The sequence below is a fragment of the Vombatus ursinus genome, unplaced genomic scaffold (assembly GCF_900497805.2).
Source record: "Vombatus ursinus unplaced genomic scaffold, bare-nosed wombat genome assembly UNPS02014781.1, whole genome shotgun sequence".
Taxonomy (NCBI): domain Eukaryota; kingdom Metazoa; phylum Chordata; class Mammalia; order Diprotodontia; family Vombatidae; genus Vombatus; species Vombatus ursinus.
Window position 1 is genome coordinate 19,481,546 of NW_020954559.1, and position 24,247 is coordinate 19,505,792.

The 24,247-nt window shown below is 35.5% G+C and overlaps 1 protein-coding gene across 1 annotated transcript in view; it reads left to right on the forward strand.

Moving 5' to 3' along the window:
• The first annotated feature begins 206 nt into the window (after positions 1 to 206).
• Positions 207 to 24,247, forward strand: part of LOC114046336 (beta-galactoside alpha-2,6-sialyltransferase 2-like) — a 29,957-nt gene continuing 5,916 nt past the window's right edge. Inside the window, exons 1-4 of the mRNA XM_027866641.1 lie at positions 207 to 1,134; positions 12,939 to 13,036; positions 15,126 to 15,227; positions 16,894 to 17,068. Coding sequence (XP_027722442.1) covers positions 222 to 1,134; positions 12,939 to 13,036; positions 15,126 to 15,227; positions 16,894 to 17,068 — 1,288 coding nt within the window. The 5' untranslated portion in view covers positions 207 to 221. The remainder of the gene's footprint in view (positions 1,135 to 12,938; positions 13,037 to 15,125; positions 15,228 to 16,893; positions 17,069 to 24,247) is intronic.

Sequence of the window (24,247 nt, forward strand, 5' to 3'; positions counted from 1 at the left end):
AATCCTTCCACTTGTAGTCAATAAGAATTGTTCATTGCAAGTGGAAAGAGAACTGGGAGATCATCTGTGGAGCTTACCCTAGGTCAGTCCATCAAAATGTGTCATTTTCCTATTATATCCATGTAGAAAAGTACTGAGTGTGCTTATGTTAACCTTTAATGTTGTCTTGCAGGTTGCTTGCCACTACTTCAGGACAGAGAAGTGTTGATACGGGCTTTGCCATGAAACCGAACTTGAAACAATGGAAACAATTAATGCTCTTTGGGATATTTGCTTGGGGTCTCCTTTTTTTAGTGATCTTCATCTATTTCACAGATAGCAACACTGTGGAACCAGTTCCAAGTTCCTTCTCATATGTTGAAACTAAAAGGATCCTGCCTATCCAAGGAAAACAGAGATCAATCATGGGCGCCGTGCACGACCCATCCTTTTCTGAAACCATCGATGGGAATGAGGTGCTTCTCAATGGAGACCTTTTGAATTCATTTAACTTAGGTCCCAATAGCTTTCAGAAATGGACTGAAATGAAAAATGGTTTGGAGAATGAAGAGTTTTTCCCTTCTCAGACAAGAAAAAAATCCCCACATCTTTTCTATCAAGTAAACGGTGATTATTTTTTTACTTTGGGTCAACCTATGTCACGTAGCCATGGCCAGCAAATGGTGAAGTTTGTCCCCCTCAGTAAGGAGGACCAACAGAGGGCCATCAAACACAATCGAAAGAAAATTATCTTAAGGCACAGGAGAAGCCAAGAGTTGCCCCGTTGGGACAGACTTTATTCTACCATGTCTAAGTCCTTCCTATACCGGCTTTGGAAAGGAAATGTCTCTTCAAAAATGCTAAATCCACGCCTACAAAAAGCAATGAAAGATTATCTCACCACCAACAAGCACAGGGTGAGGTTTAGGGGGAAACGGAACTCCAGGCTGACAAGGGAACAGCTGTTGTGCGAGCTCAGGGACCGAGTGACTGTGAAGACACTAGATGGAAAGGAAGCCCCCTTTTCAGACCTTGGTTGGGAGAAGCATGTCCCTCAAGCGCCCTTGAGCAAACTGTATCCTCAAGGTTTGGGTAGTTGTGCAGTAGTCATGTCTGCAGGGGCAATCCTGAACTCCTCCCTGGGGGAAGAAATAGGTGAGTTCAAAAAATTTTCACTGGCCATTTTTTTTTTTGCAGCAATAAATGGGTAATTATTAGGCTACTGTTTGAGATACTTCAGATGTAGATCTTGTTGACCATAATGCTATTAATGGATATTTCTTTAATTAAGTTCTTTTTCCTCAATGAAACACTGAGTGCTTGATCTGTGAGCTCAGAAGAGGTTATGGGGTCATAGCTCTAGAGCTGAAAAGGTCTTCAGAGACATAATAATAATTACAATAATGTTAATTATTGTTATATAGCTCAATGTTATAAAATAGCATTTACAAAGTAATTTGCCTATATTATCTCACGCGGACCTCACCTGTGAGATAGGTTTTATTATTATCCTCATTTTACAGATGAGGAAACTGAGGCTCACAAAAGTTAAGGGACAGATGCGTGGTTATACAACAGTTAAGTATCAGAGGCAGAATTTTGAACTCATCCATTTTAAAGTCAACCATTTTAAAGATGAGCAGGCAAAGTCCAACGACTTTTCCCAAAGCACAGAGCTAATAAGTATCAGAAGTGAGTCAAGGGTTCTCTGATTTGAATGTTCTGCATACTATACTAGTATATATGTTTTAATTCTAACTCTGTGGGTAATTAATAGTATAACTAATAATTATATTATTAATAGTATATTCTCAGAATGAAGAATGTAGCTTACATATGAAACATAAATACCCCCAGACCCTGAAAAAAATAAGACTTGTTCTTTCTTCTCTTCCATTGCCTCAACTTCAAGATTCAAGAAAAGAAATGGAAAGGACCTATTTGTTTCCTGGTCCTTTGCAAAGAGCTCTCTTCACACTGTTGACCATAGGATTAATTTTCCCTCAAAAACAATGCTATGATTGTGGTTAGATTCCTAGACTAAAATTTGTTTAACCCATGAAACATTTGAATCATAGGAAGAACGGATAAGAAGACAAGCGAACAAAGACTCCAGAGAGTAATGACACATAAAGTACATTCATTCTAGGTGCAACATGGGTTAAATAGGCCTTTATGGGCTAGCTGGGGCCAGGAATTTAACAGTCATTATTTATAGCATTGTTTCTATGGGAAAAAGAATTCACAGTTCCAAGCAACTGACTTTTTAATGAGTTTTGCAACATAACCCTTTTACAAATTGTACCACATATTATCACACATATTCACAGACATGCACACACTCATTGTGTTCAGATTTTTCCTTTTAAATTCCAATAGGAAAATTAGATGATGTACCTGCCATCTAACCTATTTTGTTTCTTTCATTCAACAAACATTTATTAAGCATCCACTGGATGCTAGCCACTGTGAGAAATATCAAGTTTAAATAAGATGCAAATCCTGCCTTTTTAGAGCTTAGAGTCTAGTAGGGAGAAAAGATACCAACAAAGATTGTAAGAATTCACAATATTGCATGATGAGGGTGTTAGAGGGGCAAAAAAAATAAGGTGCTAATTGAAGTGAAAACAGGAAGGTGGAGGGATGGAGGAAAGCATCAAGGGAAGGAATATTACTTGATTTAGACTTTAAAGGTAGGAAGAGTCATGTTACAGGTACAAGGAATAATGTAAGCATGGATGCAAAAGTGGAAAAAGCAGAGGGTGTGTCTTAAGGTAGGAGTTGGGGCTGGGAAGTATGGCAAGTAATCTTTTTTGGCTAGAACACAGTGTGTGGAGATAACCCAATGCTGAAAAGTTACTGTGGCTCCAGATTGTAGAAAGTTTTAGAGGCCAGGTACAAATAAGTTTAAACTACTCATAGGCAACAGGGAGTTATTGAAGATTTTTGAGCACAGGAATGACTTGGCTAGATTTAAATATAAGGAAGATTAGTCAGAAAACAGATAGATGGAAGTTACATTGCAGATGAACCAAATGGTACATTTATTTGTAAGTGTCAGAGTCAAATAAAGAAAAACCTGAGTGCCTGTTCTCTATCTTTCTGATTTGACCAGAAGTTCAAGTCCGAGAAATGGGATCCTTGTATTCTTATGCTAGAATTGCATATACAGTGTTGATAGGTTTCTCCCATGTTCTGGAATATACTAGCTAAAATCAGGTCAAAGTGGCCTTAGGTTTTCTTTTTTCTTTTTTCTTTTTTTTTTTTTTCAGAAAATAACCAGTGGGGAAAAAAATTTAAAAAAAGAAAATAACCAGTGGTTTAGAAGTTTATGGGGGCAACATCAACCCCATCATTCTGTCTCTTATTTGAGGACTAACTATAATGAAAAAATAGAGATTTTGATGTTATATTCTAAAGCCAATGTGTTCATTACTGTCCTTATTTGAAACTCTTTGCATTTTTTTCTTTCCGATTTAGTTTTACATCTTCCATCTGACTCTGAGTCAGGAAATCAGATCTTATGATATGCCATAGGGGATCTGTGAGGCCTTCTAGCCAAAGCTGTATTTTACACAAGAAGGAATTGAAGAATCAGGTGAAATTTTGACCCTGAGGCATACATGTTGATAGGCAACATGGACCATTGGAAAAAGAACTGATTTTAGAGCTAGGAAAACTTAGGTTCGTGTTTCACCTTTAACACATCTGGACTGTATATCCCTAGGCAAATCCTCTAACATCTTGGTACTGCAGGGCCTAAGTGTTGGTAACTCTCTTAAGCCTTTAAATTGCAGAGAAGATGCTCCATATTCAGGAGTTTACTAGATGAATGAAATCATAGGTCCAGTATTCATCCCATAAAGATTATTATAGCAAAACCAAGACTCCAGTCCCTATCCTTTGACTCCATTTACTTTCATTATATCACACTGAATCTCTGCATCTATTCTCTAATCAGAATTTGGAAGGGAGGAAAGTACAAAAACATGTTGAGTTTTATCTCACTTTGGTACGTTGGCCTTAGAGCCTGTATATAGGTTTTAATCCTAGCTCTGTGGGTAATTAATAGTATAGTTTTGGGCAAGTCAGTTTAACTTTCTGGGTCTGGGTCTCTGTTTTGTCTTCAATAAAATGGGGATAATCATACAATACTCTCCACGTTAGGAGTTTTTAGGAAATTGCTTTGTGACTTCTAAAGTGATGTGCATGTGGGCTATTATTACTTTTGTTGTTCATTCATTTCACTTGTGGTTTCATGGGGTCTTGGTGACCCCATTTGTGGTTTTCTTGGCAAAGATACTGGAGTGGTTTGCCATTTTCTTCTCCAGCTCATTTTATAGATGAGGAAACTGAGGCAAGAAGGGTTAAGTGACTTGCCCAGGGTCACACAGCTAGTAAGTGTCTGAAGCCAGATTTGAACTCAGGAAGATGAGTTTTGACTTCAGGCCCAGCAGTCTGTCTATCCACTGTACCACCTAGCTTCCCATGCTATTATTACTACTAGTTATGATTAGTCATTAATTGAATTGTAGCAATCTAGTTAAATTACCCTTTTGAAATTGTTATGTGTGTATATATATTTTTAAACTTTTGGTTTCCTCTAGTTTCCTTCAAATAAATTCATCTAAAAATTCTCTTTACTAGTCCCCTCTTCCACGGTGCCCATTCATATATGTATACTAATACATGTGCATATTTATTAGTAGCTTAATTAAATTTATTAAACAAGGAGGCTTTTGTTTCTGTTAGTCTACATCTGGACAGCAGTATTAGATGCTGGAACCCCCCTTTCTCCCCCACCCCAGACAAACACTCATGGAATTTAACAATAGCTATAAAACTCAGTATTTATATAGTCCTTTCCTCCAAAGAACTCAGTCCCTTGGACGATGTAGTCGCAATCAATTTTATAACCTCCCTCCACGAAGTAGGTAGGTATAAGGGAATCAGGTTTGATGTTCTCTATTCGAAAGCTAAGGGTGGAGGCTGGGTAGTTGAGAAACAGAAGTTCCCCAAGGTCATAGTCATATAATATATTGAGGGCAGAACTAATACCAGCACCTGCCAGTCCAGTCCATAGAGAAGCCTCTAATATACTAAAACCACAAAACTGACCATGCTAAGGGAATCTTTAAAAAAAAAATGCTATAATTCCCACTATCTCCTAAAGTAGAAACCCATTTATAAATGAAGTTCTTCTATTGGTTGCCCTTTAGCTCCCTCTTGTGTTTTTTACCCTAGGGATATAAATTGAAAGTTATTTTTTCCGCCTTCCAGACTGAGTCATACATTGTAATTGTTTTTGAAAGGAGAAAAGTATAGTTGTTGTAAACACGTTCAACTTGAAGAATATGTTATTTTAAAAGCAAACACAACTGTTTTGGCAACTTGGAAATTCTTTCCCGATGTCATAAGATGTTATTTTCCTCCATAACATATAAACAGTAATCATTTGTTAGCCTTAGCACCTCACCTAGCAGTCCTGGAGAAAGGAATTACAAAGGAGTGAAACAAATTCTTGCTCAGTCTTCTAATGTTTTGAACTGGAAAAAAATAGGTTTTTAATTTTTTTTTTAAATTAAGATTCAAATTGGCATGTGTGGGATCAGGTACAAGAGGCTTTTCACAATTAGGGAGTGGTTTGCTGACAGAGCATGAAGGCATGTAAACTATCCTCTTCTGAGAGAATTGAGAGAAAGCAGAAAAAACAATGGATTAGGAAAGAGGAAGCCTGGCCTTTTGTCCTAACTCTGCCTCCAGACAGCTCGGTCAATATGGGTGAATCTCTTACCTCTCTGAATCTCTGATCTTTTCTCTATCAATTAGAAGATAGTTACACCTGCACTACCTTCCCTCTCAGGGAGACTGTGAAGTTTTAACAGTTAATAGATTGAAGTTCCTTTGTTTTTGCTAAATGATTTACAATTAAAATACTAGTCGCTGAAAAGGTAAATCATTAGTTGAAGTACCACATCAGTAGGTCTCTCTACATTGAGGAAATCACAGGTCCAGCAAAGAAAATGTATCATTACAATTTTTGTTATGACTGCTGTTATAGGGCAGTGGTACATCCAGTAGCCTACAGTCCAAAAGGAGAGAAATAGTGTGGTACAGAAGAATGAGCACTGAATTTTGAGTTAGAAGACCTGGTTTTAAATCCTGGCACCATCTATTACTGCTTGTGTGACCCTGAGGGAATATCTTGATGTCTCAACCCGTTTCCTCATCTGTACAAAGACTGGGTTGAGCAAAATGGCCTCCAAAGTCTCTTTCAGTTTGAAATCTCTGATATTAAATTGTTGCACACAATAGATAGCAGAAAAATGAAATTTAATTTTGCATGAATTATTAGCTGGACAAGTGAGGTTTCTTTCTAACTTTTATCTAAACCTCTATAGCCTGGCTCCTCCTATTCCCTCTCCCTCTAATTCCTTCTGTCCTCTTCATTACCTATTAAATTCCCTACTTTATTAGTTCAAGGAGCTAAGATTTTCTCAGTGCAGGTAAGACAAGTCAAGCAGATCTTTGCTATAGCCAAAAATTTTATCATCTTCTGGCCAAACCTCATGGTAAGTCTTACCATCCTTTGGACAATAAAGCTCCATGTTCTATTACCAGGCCCATGTTATGAATTCTTACCCATCCTTTAAAGCTCAACTCAAATACTACTTTCTGCATAAAACCATCTTTGGTCCTGCAATGACCTTCCCCTCTGACCTCACAAAACATTTTGCTTTTCACCTCTCAAATATACTTGATATTTTTTAATTCTCTTCTTTTTCCTAATTTAATTTAAAATTTAAAAATTTTTAGTTTTATTCTGAAAAGCATTTTCTTCCCTCCCACTTGCCATGCAAAAAAAAAAGAGAGAAAAGAACAAGAAAACTCTCAAAACAAACATGCATAGTCCAGCAAAACAATTTCTCACATTTGTCATCTCCAAAAATATGTAATATATCATCATATATATGTGTGAATATATATATATATATCTCAAAAATATATCATCAAATGCATTTGCAATGTTATGTAGTATATCATCATTAACTATATTTCTATTTTATCCCCATATGAGTGTAAGCTCCATGAAGGCAGAGTCCATGTCTTACAGAAATTTCATATCTCTCCCAATATTTAGCACACACTAGTCACTTAACAAATATTTGTTGAATTGAATTGATAGGATCAGAGTGTAAAGTTGGAAGGATCAAAGAACACTTTGTACAAACCCCTCATTTTATAGATAAGGAAACTGAGACTGAGAGAGGGTTTTTTTTGTGATTTGTCTACCATGGTCACACAGATGGTAAGTAGCAAATCCAGATCCTTGTTTTGTTTCTACTCCCACCACCTTTTGCCAGCAAAGACACGAAAGATAATATTCCCTACTTTGACTATTTCCCAGCCTTCGTTTTCATGCATAGAATTAGAACATGAAAAAAGATGAAAAATGTGGATTAAAAGGTGTCTCAAGAAGTTACTGCTTTTTAAAAAGCTTTTCAATCCTTAAGTGCAGTGCACTTGTCCCATCAATTCAAGTAGTCATCAAATAACCATGTTCCAGGAATGAAATATCATCTTTTAAAAAAAAAACCCAGAATTTACCTCCCAATGATACTTATTGTTTATTTTCATTTTGTTTCTCTATATGAGTAGATAGCATCTTTCTTCAAACCCTCATTGGGAAGAAGGTTTCCAATAATTGTTGTTCAGTTGTTTCAATCATGTCCAACTCTTTGTGACCTCATTTGGGGTTTTCTTGGCAAAAATGTTGAAATGTTTTGCTATTTCCTTCTCTAGTAATTGACACAATTATCAAACACAAAGGTATACTTTCAGATTTTCCTCTTCCATATAGCTCTCCTAATCAGATAATTTTTTTCTACATCTTTATCTGATTCCAATTTCATACACCTATAGCTAGTTAAAAAATAAATCCCCACCCAAAAGAACCTGTTATTTCTGCCTCTCCACTTACTATATATTAAACTTTTAGTGACCCAGGCCAATGCCAACAGGCCATTTCAATGTACCAGTACCTAGGAAAGGTTATAGATGACTTAAACTACAAAGATAGATTTAGGAAAGCTACATTTTAAAGCTCATGGAGCAAGCCTGTTGTGGGACATCTTCCCACAAGAAAAAAAATTCACAAGATGTACAATGATTTACATTTATTCACTAAATAATTTGAAATGCACCCACTGTTTGAGAGCCATAGGTGTCTTAGGCTAAGGCTAGATCTGAGGAAGCAGGAGCCTGGAGCTATAAAGATGTGATCCTAGCTCTACCACTAACTAGTCATGTGACTTTGATCCTCTGGGCTTCAGTTTCTGAATTTGTGGAAAGAAGGTTTTGGACTAGATAATCATAGACTGTCCATACTCAGAGGAATCTTAGACATAATTTGGAATTATGGTTCCATTATAGTTAAGATTTCATGACTCTACATAGCAGCAAAATAACTGAGCAGTTGAGTCAGTTTGGTGGGGAAATCTATCAATAAAACAAGTTATCATTTTTATTTAGAATAAATGATTGGTTGGTCAACTAAAGCTTTTATTTAAGCATTATTGCCTTCTTAGACAAAACTAAATCCCCTAAAATTTCTCTGAGAGGAAAGTCAGAAAGCTTAGGGTTTTATTTGTTTGTTTTTGGAAAAAATACAAATAATCTCCTTGGAAGAACTTGTTCCAGAAATTTATTGCTAAATCAGTTGGTTAGAACTCAAGTCAGGTTTTTAGAATTAAGAGCAAGAATTGAGAAAAGATGCCCTCCATGGTGGGTAGCTTCCTAGGCCAGCATCACCCACTTTAATCCATAATATGGGTGAACTATAGAGCCTAATCATTACATATAACTTCTATCCATCCTATGGGAAAACATCATGCAATGCAATAAATCAAACATTTATTGGGCATCTACTATGTGCTGGGCACTGTGCTAAGTAAGCTGTGGCAAAGGAAAGAAAAAGAAAGAAAGAAAGAAAGAAAGAAAGAAAGAAAGAAAGAAAGAAAAAGAAAGAAAGAAAGAACAGGGAATGATAGAAAGAAGGAAGGAAGGAATGAAAGGGAGGGAGAGAGAAGGAAAGGAAAAGAAGGGAAAGAGGAAGAAAGAAAAAAAGAACAGAGGAAGGAAGGAAAAGAGAGAAAGAAGAAAAGAAAGAAAGAAACACTCCCTTGCATTCAAGAAGCTTACAATCTATGGAGGAAAACAACACATGAAAGAAAACTGGAAAGTAGGGATGGGGGCGGGGTTGATACCAGGGAGCACCCAGTGCAGCAGCATCAGGTTCTGTGGAGTTCAAACCAAACAGAGCTGTAGATGGAAAATGGAGAGTTAGCTGCAAAATACAGATCGCTATCCTCCACAAAGGGAGTTTTTTGAGAGGAGTTTAGTGCTCCACTCTCCAGCCCTCCAATCAGAAGGGGAGGGATGGCTAAGAGAGTTAGGAAGGGGCTAAGTATCCAGCGCTGAATTACAGGTACAATGATGAAATTTCCTGGGATCATTTTATCCTGGGAAGGGAATTGTATTCTGTGAAGTTCAGACAAGTGGAGCTGCAAATGGCAAGTGCCCCATAGGAGAGTTCCCTCTAAGACTTGAGAGCAATGGGGGAGATGGCTTAGAAATATTGATATAAACTGGAAAGCAGCTCAGAGATAGTGTGGTTCAATTTTCCCACTTTTTGAGGCCCAGAGAGGTTTAGTGACTTGCCCAAAGTTTCATAGATAGTAAGGATCAGAGTCAAGATTTAAACCCAGACACTTAGACTGTAAAGCCAGTGTTCTTTCAGTTGCATCGTACTTCTAGGGCATTGATGACTTCAGAGATTAGGGTGATGTAGATGTGTGTTAGGAATCCAACAGGTACCGTTTTGGTGTAAGGAGGGGAGAGTGAAGGGTCTCCGGTGGCAGTAGCCACTTGTTTATACAGATCTGTACTAGCTAGGATAGGAGAAGAGGGGAAGTATGATACTGTACCCTGAAATTCCATCATATTTGAGATAAGACCTGGTTAGGGGATTCTAATTCTAACCCTAACCCTAAATGTGCCTCCGACTCTGCCTCCAATTCTAACCCTAACCCTAACTCTATTCTCATTTCCCTAATATTCACATCTGGATACTATCTCTGTGAATTTCAAATCCAGTCCAGGAGTTCAGAGGCTAATATGAATTCAGAAAAACACCCTATTTGTAAGCTACTTAAGAAGTGTTTTCTTGATGCTTTTATTTTAAATACCACTTTCCCTTTCCATGACTCTCACCCTCTCTTTCAACCTCTATCAAACCCTCCTTCATAAGAAATTAATGCAGTCATCCAAAAGAATGAAGCTGGTGGCTATTTCTGAAAACATGACTCATTCTATACCTGTAAGTCCACCTCCTCTCTATTGAGAGATGAGAGGCATGTTTCAATGTGATAGATTACTTTGAAAATGGAAAAATAAGCCCTCTGATTAAAAGATTTCAAGCCCTCTTTACTCCAATCTATCCATTTCTACTTATCCATGTCCATGGGGATTTAAATATGTGGAGCAGTTTAGTATAGTAGAAGAGGCAAACTTACTTCAGGAGTCAAATGTTCTAACTTCAAATTGAGACCTTAGCTAAGTTGCTTCTCCTCTCTAGAGCTCAGTTTCTTCATCTGTAAAATGAGGACATCGGACTAAATTGGTTCTGGGTTCCCTCCTCTGATCCTATTTCCATGTAGAAGCATATTTTTAGGCAGATCAGCATCCAGCACATGTTCAGGGTCTTAATAAATGATAGTTATTTTTAAAATATCTCATATCACCCAATTAATGGGAGAATTAGGAAATGTGTGTCATTGAAATAAAGTGAAAGGAGCCATACATTGGATAACAGAGCAAACCTATTGAGCCAGACTATGTGACTGCTTGATATAAAGTACTTTGAGCATAAAATGATAATGGTGGACCTTTTCATCTTCCCTGAAGTTAGGCAAGAAGCTGTAAATTTGCCTTTTAATGAAAAATGATGTTGGAATATCATTTTCATTTTCTTTTGGCACAATTGTCAATTTCAGAATTATACTAAAATCAGGTTTAGTGCGAGTTTCAATTGCAATGTCAAAAACACTAAATTATGGAAAGGTTGAATTGAAAAGTTTAACTTCTCAGTGAATGAAAGGCATTGGTACAATGGTAGAGGGAAAGCCTTGAGGATGGCAAAATTTGGTTTCAGGTCCCACCTTTGACAATAAATGACATTAGGCAAATAAATTTAATCTCTCAATGCTTCATACAAGTCTATAAAGATTCTAAGTTACAGAAGAATTGCTGATCTGTACTTGCACAAAAGTTACATACATTGATAATATCATAGGTATGGACCAAAAGAAAAAAAATTTTAGGAGTTCAACTCAGTCTAGACCATTGTAACAGTGGTTTATCAAAGTGTGGTCTATGGACTCCTGAGTATCCCTTTCATGTGACCCACAAGGTCAAAATTATTTTCATAATAATCTTAAGATTTTATTTTTCTATTAAAACATTCTTCTCTTTTCCAACTACATATGAAGCCTAGTTTTCTTCATATACTCCAACCAAGACAACATATTGCAACAGATTGAATAAAGAAAAAAATATGAGAATCCACTCGTCTTTAAGCCAGACATTAAAGAGATTTGCAAAAATATGTAAAACAATGCTACTCTTCTCGCTATTTTTTTCTATTTTAGAAAACATTTTTTCATTAAAATATGGAATTTATTAAAATATATTAACATGCAATGGGTCTGTTATTTTAAATGAATTAATAAATTTTTAAGTTGTATCACTTTTAATTTCCAATATGGTAAATATTGATAGTTATAACCTACATAAACACAAGTTCTTTGGGATCCTCAAGAATTTTTAAGACTACAGGTTTGTACTAGAATCATATGTGACTAACTGGTGTAACATTTTAGGGGGAGGAAGTGTGATACAAAGGAAAGAGCACTGCGTTTAGAGTGAAATTAGCTGAATTTATTCCCAGCTCGGCCTTTTACTAATTCTATAATCTTAAGTTACTCACTGGGTCTTTCTGATCCTCAGTTTTCTCATCTGTAAAAATGAGGAATTTAGACAATGTGACCACCAAGATCTCTTCTAGCTTTAAATCTATGATCTTCAGCTATTGGTCTGCTCAGTGTGTGAATGAATAGTCAAGAATCTAAAAGTACCAATTCATGCTCTTCCCCATGCAGCCTTCATGAATCAAGTATACGTTCCAAGTCTCTTAGTCATGCGCAGTTCTGCTGGTTTGGAGGGTGGAAGGCAAAGAGGATCCAAACCACAAAGTCTCTTTGATATCTCAAAATTAAGGAGTATAACTATATAAAGCATAGTTAATTTAAAAGAATATGAAAATATAGCACATGTAATAGTACATCTTAAGCATGTAAAAATCATGGAAAGCTTTACACAGAAAATGTAATTGAATGGGCAACTGTGGCCATGTTGATTTTTCCACCTAGAATAAATAAATTTTTATCAGAAAATTCTTCCACTTAATGTTATTAGTAACAGTTATATGAAAAATGGGCTTATTTTATTATCAGTAACTCTTTAGCTTCAGATTTGGAAAAATTGACATAATTTTAAAAATTTAAATGAATGTTCATTGATCTATTTCGTTTTTATATAGCCAACATTTCTCCCAGTGTCTTTTCCTTCTCCTCCCAGAGAGCCATCTCATATAAAAAAAGGATATTTTTTAAGAAAAGAGAAAAAGAGGAAGAAGAGGAAAATTTAGCAAAACTAATCAACATGTCAAAAAAATCTAAAAATATATATGTACTGTTCCACACCCATCTTTTCACTTCTTCAAAGGAGTGGGGTGGGGATAACTTTTCATGTCAGGAAAATTGACTGTTAACAATTTCCCCAAGATTCTGTTAATCTACAGGGAGAGCAAAAAAGCAAACTTGTCACTTATGTGCCCCTAGATTCTCATGATGCAGTTTTGAGATTTAACTCTGCTCCTACACATGGTTATGAAAGAGATGTTGGAAATAAAACAACAATGCGCATCATTAATTCCCAGGTAAGACTAATGGTCTGTGCATACAGATGTATGTTGGATTATGTAGATAAAATCCATGTTTACTAATGTTTATGTATCTCAGTATTCCATAAGTAAAATGAATTGGGGGTTGGTAATGAGAAAATAGGAGCCAGAAAAATAAATGACAGGCATGAATTCTACAGTGTTAGAATGGGAAGGTATTTTGAATAATATCTTTCATTTTCTAGGAAAATGAAGCCTAGAGAAGCTAGGTACCTTGTCTAATGTGACATAGCTAGCTACTAGTAGTAAGAGTGGGAGTTATGCCTCCTGATTCACCATTCAGAGATTTTTCTGGCAGCCTCCATAAGCTAACGTAGAAGACAGATTGGTACTTAGAAGAACGGAACAGGAACATTCCAGAAAGAAAGGTAGTAATATATATGGGGGTGGGGGTGGGGAAAAGCACTGTATATTTTAATGAATAGGCATGAGAATGCTATTGCAGTTGGTGAATTACATTTGCATAGGCAACGAAGAAAAATAAGAGATAAAAGAAAGCATGAAGACAGAAGGTTGGGGAAGAAAATGCAGGATGGTAAAGAAGCTAAAATGAGTTTGATCATAGCACTAACACTGTAAAATTATGAGGTTATTGTGGGCATAACACCCAACTTCTCATTAATGTGAAGCAGCGTAGCATAGCATTCTGAATACCACAGTTCAAATCCTGCCTGTAATGCTTACTATGTGTGTGACCTTAAGCAAATCAAATACACTCCTTGACCTTTTGTAAAATAAGGGGGTTAGATTAGATAGTCTCAGAGGTCCACTTGAGCTCTAGAATCCTATCATTTCAACAGAAGTGGATAAATACAATATCTTGCATGTTCCTTTTATTTTCACAAGAAAAAAATCACTTTGCCTACTGTGTAAACTAAAACTTTTATACACACCAGTTTAGTGTAATGATTTCATTACATTACTAAACCTCTAAATTATTTGCTATTTTATGAGTATTTATTAAAAAACCATAAAGGTACCTGACATTTGGGGTAATTTTAAGCTTATATGTACATTTGTAATTTAATCCATACTGAGACTAGTCTATGTTCTGTTTGTAGTTCATCTCATGAAATCTGTAGGATAGTACCTTATGATCTATAAATTTTGAATGAGAATTAATTTTTTGAAGCTTTTAAAATGAAAACTGAGTATTCTGTGAAAAATAAATATAATCGATTTTGCATGTTTCAAAAAAAATATTCTTCATCGCACTGATTTATAACAAAGTTATTCTTGGAGCCACAGTAGGTATTCTATCTTTCAATTTGTATTAGAAAAACTGAGATACAGAGTGGTTGAGTGATTTATCTTGAGTCAGAGGCACAGGTAAAGATTAGCCTTCTGCATAGTCCACTGAGCCTACAGCAAGTGGAGTAGCAAATCAAATACATTTTACCAAAGGTACACACACACGCACACACACACACACACACACAAGGACTAGAACAAGTCAAGTACTTCTTTATTCTGGGGTGCTTTTCAGACAATGGAGGCTTTGTGACATCATTCTAGAACAGCCTCCATGCCCTAGCTAAGTGAGGTTCCAAGCAATTCTAGCCAAAGTGGTGAAGGAGAGGTAGCAATGGAATGAATGAAAAATTTTAAGTCAAAAGACTTTTCCAATTCTAGCTCTGCCACTAGTTACTGGTGTCAACTTCAGGCAAATCACTTAACCTCTCCATGCCTCTGTTTCCTAATCAGTAAAATGAGGAAATTGTACAACGTGGCTGTACTCTAAGGCCTCTTCTATCTTGGAATAACTGAATTTATGGGGAATCCTAAGTTTTCTGAGAAGTTGCAATGGAGTAGACTTCACATAGCACTAGCAAAAATGTCACTAAAGAAATGGCAGAAAAGATGGAGTATGGAAATTCAACTTCTTAGTCAAAATTGAGTTGGTCCATTAGAAAGGACCTGCAAGGAGGAAAAATCAGGATGGTTCATACTATTTTTATTTACCTGGATTAAACCTTATAAGGTATTCATCCATTTTCATTTGAGGAAATGAATATCCAATATGTTGCTTCTGTAGAGGTTGTTTTATTGTATTTTGTGTTTCTAGATTCTGACCAACCCAAACCATCACTTCATTGACAGTTCATTATATAAAGATGTCATTTTAGTGGCTTGGGATCCTGCTCCTTACTCAGCAAATCTTCACATGGTAAGACTAGCCTATTTTTTTCTCTTGGCCTACCCACCAGTCTGATTTGTTGAATCAAATTTCTTTTCATTCACTGAGACGAGTATAGCCTCTGGCTAATTAATAGTGGGAAACATTAACCTTTGTAGCTTGAGGAACAAAATTATACCGATCATGTAGCTACACTGATTCAATATACATAATAATTATTAGCCCATTAGTAAAATGTTCATCTTCTCTCTTTTCCTCTTCCCCTTAATTGTAAAATGCCAGGATGTTCTTCTGAAGAGTCCTAAATATCCTGGGACTTGGGTTAATTTAACTAAGATTTTCTCATTTTTAAGGGTTTACATTGTACTGACCTACATCTATCACACCCATTTAAATGACCTTTTAACAATGAAATAATCAGTAAGGGAATGCAAATTCTCCTATCACTCAAATTTCATTATTATCTCAATGTACCATTCATAATTGTCTGTAATATGCCTCATTTGGACCCTACCCCAGACATTTTTATGTTATTTGATAGAATGTTAAAGAAGTCTGGATTTGTGCTTAGAAAATATGGCATTCACTAACTCTGCAATTTACTGGTTGATTCTGGCAATTCATTTAAACTTCTGAGCCTCAGTTTTCTTAGCTTTTAAGAAGGCACAATGCTTATACTACCTGTGTCATTGAGCTGAGGATTAAATGATATGTATTAAGTAAACTTTAAACTGAAAAAAACATTGTATCTATGAGAGCTCTCATTAATATTTTCTATTATCACTTCAATCCCAGACTTACAGGATCAAAATAATCAATAAACAAGCATTTATTAACTGCTTAAGGCATTGTGCTAAGCACTAGGGATATTAAAAAGAATGTGAGACAGTCCATGTCCTGAAGGAAACTACATTCTAATGGATATAATGGTAAATAAGGTAATATCTATAAAGCCCAACTCTATGATACATACGCTACATAGTGGTTCTATGTGTCATGTAAATAATATTATTACAAATATAAATAATAACAGAAGTAGTGATATACTAGTTATGAAAAATACAAGTGAGCTCTATGTGGGATATCAAGGTAGATGATACAATAGCTGTATGAGGCCAGAGGACAAGGGGAGGGTGACAAACAGCTATTAGTCTCCCACAGGGATGTATCTTTTTTCTAGACTGCCTCAACTTTTTTGACTTTCATGAACAAAAGGTTTTCCTCCTACCATGACACTGTTCCATCGTCTGTTCTGTGGGGATTATAAATAGCACCTAATTCCAAGGGAGCCTGACACTCTAGAATAGTCAAATCTAATTGGTGTTACTATCCCAGAGAGGATGTGGGCAAATTGGAAGCTACATAGTCCATATACTCCTTTGTTCAAATTATGAAGCAAAGATTAAGAAAGGGTGAAAAAATGAGTTTGGTGATACTCCTTCCTCTGTTTCCATCTTCCTCCTGCCCTTTATCCAATATCTCATGGATGTTTCCTTTGTGGAGAACTGAGCAGGCTACATAAGGCTGTATTAGGGACCCTATTATTTTCCTCTTCAATGTGCCTTCTTAGATTGCCCCAGGAAAACATATTACATGTTCACTGCACTGTTGTTTATGAGACTGTGTTGCTGCTTTTTCTATACAAGGTACTGAACCTGCTGACATTGATGTCCATGATCTTTTTTTTTCCCCACAGTGGTATAAGAAGCCAGATTACAATCTCTTCACTCCTTATATTCAGCATCGTAGGAAGAACCCAAATCAACCCTTTTATATTCTTCATCCTAAATTTATTTGGCAACTCTGGGACATAATCCAAGAGAACACTAAAGAGAAGATACAACCAAATCCTCCATCTTCTGGATTCATAGGTAAGTTTTTTTTTTTGTTGTTGTTGTTGTTGTATTTTGTTTTGTTTTGTTTTGCTGTACTGCCAAAAGTTTCCATGATACACAAAAATAGTCACAATTTTTTTTAGCAGAGCACAAACAGAATATGAGGACGGATTAAAGAATTTTGGGGTTCCTGAATGAGAGAAGACATTGGGACATAATCAGTACTCTTAAATATTTGAAAGATTGCCAAGTGAAAGAAGATTTATTCTGCTTTTGCCTCTTGAGGACAGAATTTGGAGCATTTTGTGGAACATGCATTGAGGAAGATTTATATAGGATAATAGATATAGATCTGGACAGGACCTCAGAGACAATCCAATCTAATCCTTTTATTTAGGCTGGATGCAAAGGGGAAATTAACAATTAAAAGCTGTTCAGAACTAGAATGGAATGTCCTAGAAGAGAGTGAATTACTCCTCAGTGGAGGTCTTTAAGAAAAGACCTTGTCAGGTATGTTGTAGGGGTAATTCTTTTTCATGTTAGATGGACTAGATGGCCACTGGGGAACAATCTATTTCAATTCAATCAAATGCCATTCAATAAACATTTATTCAATACCTATTATGTGCAAGACACTGGCATACAAAGACAAAAAGGAACCCATGGTACACCTTAGGAAGTTTACATACTATAGAGGGGACTCAGCAGGTACACAGATAGTACATATTAGTTTGGGGGGGATGAGAAAATAACAAAGCTGAAAAGATCAGTAAAGGTTTGGGGTAGGGAGCTAAGGAGAAGGGAGATTTAGAGAAATGTTTTGGTATGCCTCAGGTTAAGAGTGTACAAAGCTGCTGGGTCGAGGTGTGGGGCTTTGGCATACAATATTAATGTAGTCTTTGATGTACAACTCAGGAAAGAGTTAAGATATGAGTCTGTTTAATATTGTTTTAAACATCACTATTCCCCTTAGAAAGGGAAATCCTTGATACTCTTTGTTTCTCAATTACTCATGTGAAATCCCAAGTTCATCTCTTGTTCATTTGGAGAGAAAAGATTCTATTAATTTAAGAGAGAACACAAAATATAGTTTGCCAGGAAAGAATATACAGAATGGGATAATGCAGAATGGGATAATAAGTAACATTACAGGATGTGACAGAAGTTTAATAAAACCTTCTTTAGAAGGTGGCCTTTTTATTAATTCATGTGGATAATGTTGAATTAGAACAAAACACTTTAAAATGCAAAGGCAGATTGTCAGATGTCCTTGTTGTATGCCCATAGACTCAATAGCTTTAGATGTAGAAAAGGCTTTCTCAGTATGTGAAGGTTGTAAGAAAATGCTTTCTAATTTCAAAATTGCCATTGCTGTCTTCAGTCCATTAACTTTGGCACCACCTAAAGCATACAGAACAAAGAAGACCAAAATGACATCACTATGTTAGAGTCAAGTTTCAGCGTGTCTGACTGTGACTGATTAGACAAATATGAGCTCAGAATGTTCTACCATAGGTCGGACACAAATAGTCCATGTGAGAATTGGGGTGGATTCCTTAATTTTGCACATCTTGTGTTTCCTTTGAGCTATTTCAATTCTGCTCTGCTCATAGAGCACAGCACCTGAATATTTCCTTATACAAAGAGGAACATAAATAGGCAGTTTTAAGTGAAACCACAAACCTTTACTAGATATAGCCTGTTTTATTGTTAAAATATATAATAAATATGGGGCAGCTAGGTGGCACAGTGGATAGAGTACAGGTCCTGGAATCAGGAAGACCTGAGTTCAAATCTGGCCTCAGACACTTGACACTTACTAGCTATGTGACTCTGGGCAAGTCACTTCACCCCATTGCCTAGCAAAACAAAAAATATATTTTATATATACATAAAACAAATTCAACATATTAAGTCTCAACTCTGTTCTGCTTCTCCATGTCTTCCTCTGAACCTCCCTACCTCCTCTTCTGTTCCTTCTTTAGATGATTCATTGACATTTTTTTCCTTCTTTTCTTTCATTTTGGTATTGCTGTCTCTAGTCCTCCAATTCCTACCCCCACTCTCTATTTCCTTATTTTTTAAAACCTCCCATGTTAAAAATGAACATAGTAAAGCAAAACAAATCCACACATTGGCCATATCCTACAATGTATATCTCATTCCGTACTTCTAGTCCATCATCTTTCCCAAGAGGTGAAAGTCTGCTTCACCATTGGTCCTCTGTAGATATATGTGGCCATTGCATTGATCAGAATTCTTAAATCTTTCAAAATTGTTTTTCTTTACAATGTTATAATTATTGTTTAAATTGTTCTCTTGATTCTGCACACTTCCCTCTGCATCAGTTCATACAAGTCTTTACAAGTTTTTCTGAAACCATTCCTTATATTATTTCTTATTGAGCAAAATAATATCCCATTACATTCATAGTCCATAATTTGTTCAGCTGTTTCTTTATTGATAGGTACCACCCAGTTTCTATTCTAATAAAATGCTATAAATATTTATATATGCCAGGTCCTTCCCTCTTTCTTTGATCTTTTTAGGGCACATGTCTAGGGTAATATTCCTGAGTGAAAGGGTATGATAGTCTAGTGACTTTTTGGGTATAATTCCAATTTGCTTCCCAGAAAGTTTTGGTCAAGTCCCAGTTTCATCAACAAGGCTGTTTTCTCTCAGCCTAGGTTTTTACTTTTCCTCAGCTTTGCCAAACTAATCAGATAAAGAAGGAACTCAGAGCTATTTTAATTTTCATTTTTCTCATTATTTGTGATTTAGAGCATGTATTCATATGATAATTGATAGTTTGTTCTTTTCTTTTGAAAACTGACTGTTTATATCTTTTGACCATAAACATATTGGAGAATGGTTAATCATCCTTTCCAAAGACATTTCCCTCCTTTCCTGGAGAGCTAGTCCTTGTAACAAAGAATAAAAAAGAGAGGGGAAAAAAGCAATTCAGCAAAACTCACCAACATATTAATAGAATTTGAAAGTGTATTCAATGTTCCATGTCCATAGTCATCCACTTCTACAAGGCAGGGAGGGAGGTGCATTTTCTCCTTTATTCTTTGAGGACATTCTCTTGAGCTTCATGAATGGAGACAATGAAACTCTAGAGTGATTTTTTTAATCTCTCTTTTGGTTAAATATAAATACATCGCATTATAACCAACCTGTGCTTAAAAAAATCATACCACCAAGAAGCTCTGCCTTTCTGTGACCTTATTCATTCTTTTCCTTTCCCTGTACTCTCTTAAAATAAGGGTCAGCTTTTTGAACTGAAAATTTCCCTTTAAACTGGCTCTTCCTAATATAGTCAAGTCCATTGCTTTCCAAATCAACGCTGGATCAGCTTTTTTTTCCTCAGAAATTATTTGTTAAAGTTATAGTTTATTCGTTCTGAATAACCTTTTCAGCTATTACTTTAGTCTCTATTACCCCTTTGCTCTTCCTCAAAAATATGCTTAAAAATAGATGGAACTCATTGTTCAATTTATCTGATGTCCTTCTCTGGGAAATAATCTATCTTTACCGACATCTCAATTTATTTGACATCAAAAATGAAAATAATTCGATATGTGCTTTCTTCTGTTACAAAAAGGAATCCTCCTAATGCCCCTTCCATGTTCTGAGGTCATGCTGAAAAAGATATTGACTTTTTGTCATTCAACCTCATCATTTTCGAGACACCTTTAGTGCCAAAGTCAGTTATTGAACAAAAGATTCAACCAAAAGGCCCTTTAGACAGATTTGTGTGCTTTAAAGCTTCAGCCTCTAAAGTTTTTGCTCTAGCTAATGGATGAGGAAGATTTTTATCCTTAGAAATGAGGGCCATAGTAATTTTCTTTGGGCTTTACTTCTCATAATTAATACAAGGTTCAGGCTTATAGTAAGTCCATGTGAGCAAACTTCTTCCTAATTGTATGTGCATGCTTGTATGAGATAACTTACGAAATGTGAGTCTATTTATCTTTTCTAATACGGTACAAGGAGAAGAAAACTTCAGCCTTCCACACATCTTTGGCTCAAATTAGGTTTTTGTTCATTCATCTGTGTCTCCATTATACAGGCAGTTTTTGACTTACAAAATATGTTCTTTCCTGAAAGTTGTTTCATTTATCAGTTATTTGGAATTTGGATAACAATTCCCCATCAAAGCACTGTTATAAGTTATGACTAAATTAATAAGTAAGACTATGAAACTTAATGTATGATAATAATTATAATAATAGTCTGAGTTCTTCTAGAATTTGGGGCCATGGAATCATGAGGTAGAGGAGGGAGGTGGCTTCTAGAAGAGAAAATGTCTTCCCAGCATCCTGAGGAAAGGACAGTTCTTCACAAAATGTCAAAAAGAGAAAATATATATTTAGCATTCTCAAGTCTCCCTTTGTATACCCTGTCTCTCAAATTCTAGTAGTCCTTCTCAACTGACCCCCCCCTCAATTGTCCCCAGATGCCCATCTTCATGTTGTCTTAAACGTCTGTAATTCGATCTTCTTTTCCTTCCACTTTGTCTCTTCCAAATGTTATCCATAGATGTTTCCTTTACATACAAATAGCATTACTTCACTCAAATATAAGCTTCTTGAAGGACAAGACTGATTCTTTTTTTGTCACTTTATTCATAGGTCCTTGCACATTGTAGACACCTAATAAATGTTTGCTGAATTGAATTGAAATTCAGTTAACTCAGCCAAATATCAGAAGGAAAGCAAAATAATCATTAAATTAAAGATGGTTTGAGTAATTGATAGTCTTCACTTAGTTACTACTACAGAAGTATGTATATTTTAAAAGAGTACAATTTCAAACTTTGTAGCATAGTGAAATGGAAAAAAAAAAGAAATTATGTTCTACTTCTCACCCACCCCACCAAATACACAGACAAGGTTTCCACTTATTTTTCACATAGTAAGCACTTAATAAATGCTTATTGATTCCTTTTCATGGAATATTGGATTCAAAAGGGTTCTTAAAGTTACCTCACCTAACCTCCCATCCAATATAGACATCACTTCAATAAACAAATTTGACACAGTGGTTATCCAAAAGCTTCATTTTTTTAACAACTCCTTTTTCTATTTCAGCCTCACTATCCACCTTTATATAAAAGATCATATCCATATTTTGCAGGTCTCTTTATCTTGTGTTATAGAGTTAGGGTCTCCAGCAGAGCACAAACAAGCATGAGCCTTGTTTGAACCCTACATATGTAATAGTTACTCATGAATTGGGAACCATTTCATACACACACAACACACGCACACATATGTATGCATACATATGCATTTATATATCCTATTTGTGTTAGAATTGTTCATCTTCAATGATAAACAACTAAGAGAAGAGACAGAGAAATTTCTTCTTACAATGAGCAAAATGCCACATAGACAAAAGTACTTTTCTTCGAAAGGGTGACAAATGCTTTCAGTATTTTTTCTCTATAGTGGCATTTTCACTTGAGACTATTTTGTCCAAATGGAATCAGACCAGGAAAGAAATAGTTTGTCTGAATGATTTGCATAGGGCCATCTGAAAAAAAAATTACTTATTATTAAAGTTTATTGCATAAGAGTTGTTCCTTTTCTTTATGTACCCTACTAGGCCTCTTTTTACAATGACTGGTCTTACTGATAGTGACCTCTTTGCTTTTGTCATCCTTACTTGAGTCTATTGTCCTTTGACTTTGTGGTGGGATAAGGTAATCTGTGTTGTGTCTTTGGTTGAGGATAGAATATAATTTATTTTAAAGCCCTTTTTTCTGATTTATTTTGATACTCAGACCTTTAAAAGAGACTAAAATGACTTATAGCCAAAAAATACAGCTGATTCAATTTGTCACTAACCACACTCCTTAGGTAGGTCGAATTTAAAAGGGTTTCATGTAATAGTTCTAAAATTCAGAGATTCTATGATATCCTCTCTGAAGGTACCACATTCTCTATTAACCTTTTCTGAGCTTCCCAATTACTAGTGCTCAGTCTGTCCTCAAATTACATTATTTACATTATTCTTTAAATATGTTATTCATCTGTTTGTACCTATACACATGTACACATATATGTGTATATATGGATAGATAGTTAGATAGATAGATAGATAGATAGATAGATAGAAAGATAGATAGATAGATAGATAGATAGATAGATAGATAGATAGATAGATAGATAGATAGATAGATAGATAGTATTCACTAGTGAGAATGTAAGGTCCTTGTGGGCAAGAACTGGTATATATTCATTTTGCCTTGCCTATAGTTGATTGTTGAATATAGAACAGTAGTGCTATTTAATACAGCAAGAAGAAAACATACTTAAAAATGCAAGCCATGTGATTTTATCTTTCCACTTTATTATACATTATGGATTTTAATATTCCCATATATCATTTGAAACTCCAAACATTAAAGTACATTATAAGCCACTTAACATTTATATTTGTGGTTTTACAAAATACATCATAATTATGATGACTTGGGTAAAAGCATTTTGTGTTTCGAGATAAGTGATGGATCCTGTATATGAGTTGTAATCAAAAAATACAATACTAAATTAACCTGAAGCTTCTTTTCAAAGGTCCTTGCTATATTAATGTATGATTCTGTTATATATTGATAGGGTTTAAAAATTTTTTCTACTAACATTAATTTTTGATGAACCAAGTTAAAGTTGAGTAATCAATCATCTTTTAATTATACATACTTTTGGGGAAAGACATCAACTTTTCTTATTACTTTGACCTTGAAGAAATTCTAAAATACAGCCCACCTCCTCTCCATTCTGTGTTTTTCATTGCTTTGTAAAACAGATAAGAGGAAATAGTTCTTCCAAGATATGATAGGATCATAGAATTTATAGCTGAAAACAACCATAGAGGTCATTTAGTCCAACCTTCACTTTTTACAGATGAGGAAACCAAAGTCCAGAGAGGTTAGTTACTTGTCCAAGGTCAAACACGTAGTAAGTGGCAGAATCAAGATATGAGCCCATGTCTTCATGACTCTAAATCCAGAACTCTCTCAATACATGACATTTATTAGGTTTGAATTTTCTCTGGGCTTCAAACACATCAAAGATAATTATAGCCCTAGAAGAGACTTTAGCAGACATCTCATTCAACCCATTTATCTCATAAATGAAGAACCTTAGACTCAGAGATGTTCAATAATTTGCCCAAGGTCATGCAGATGGTATAGTAAGTTGCAAA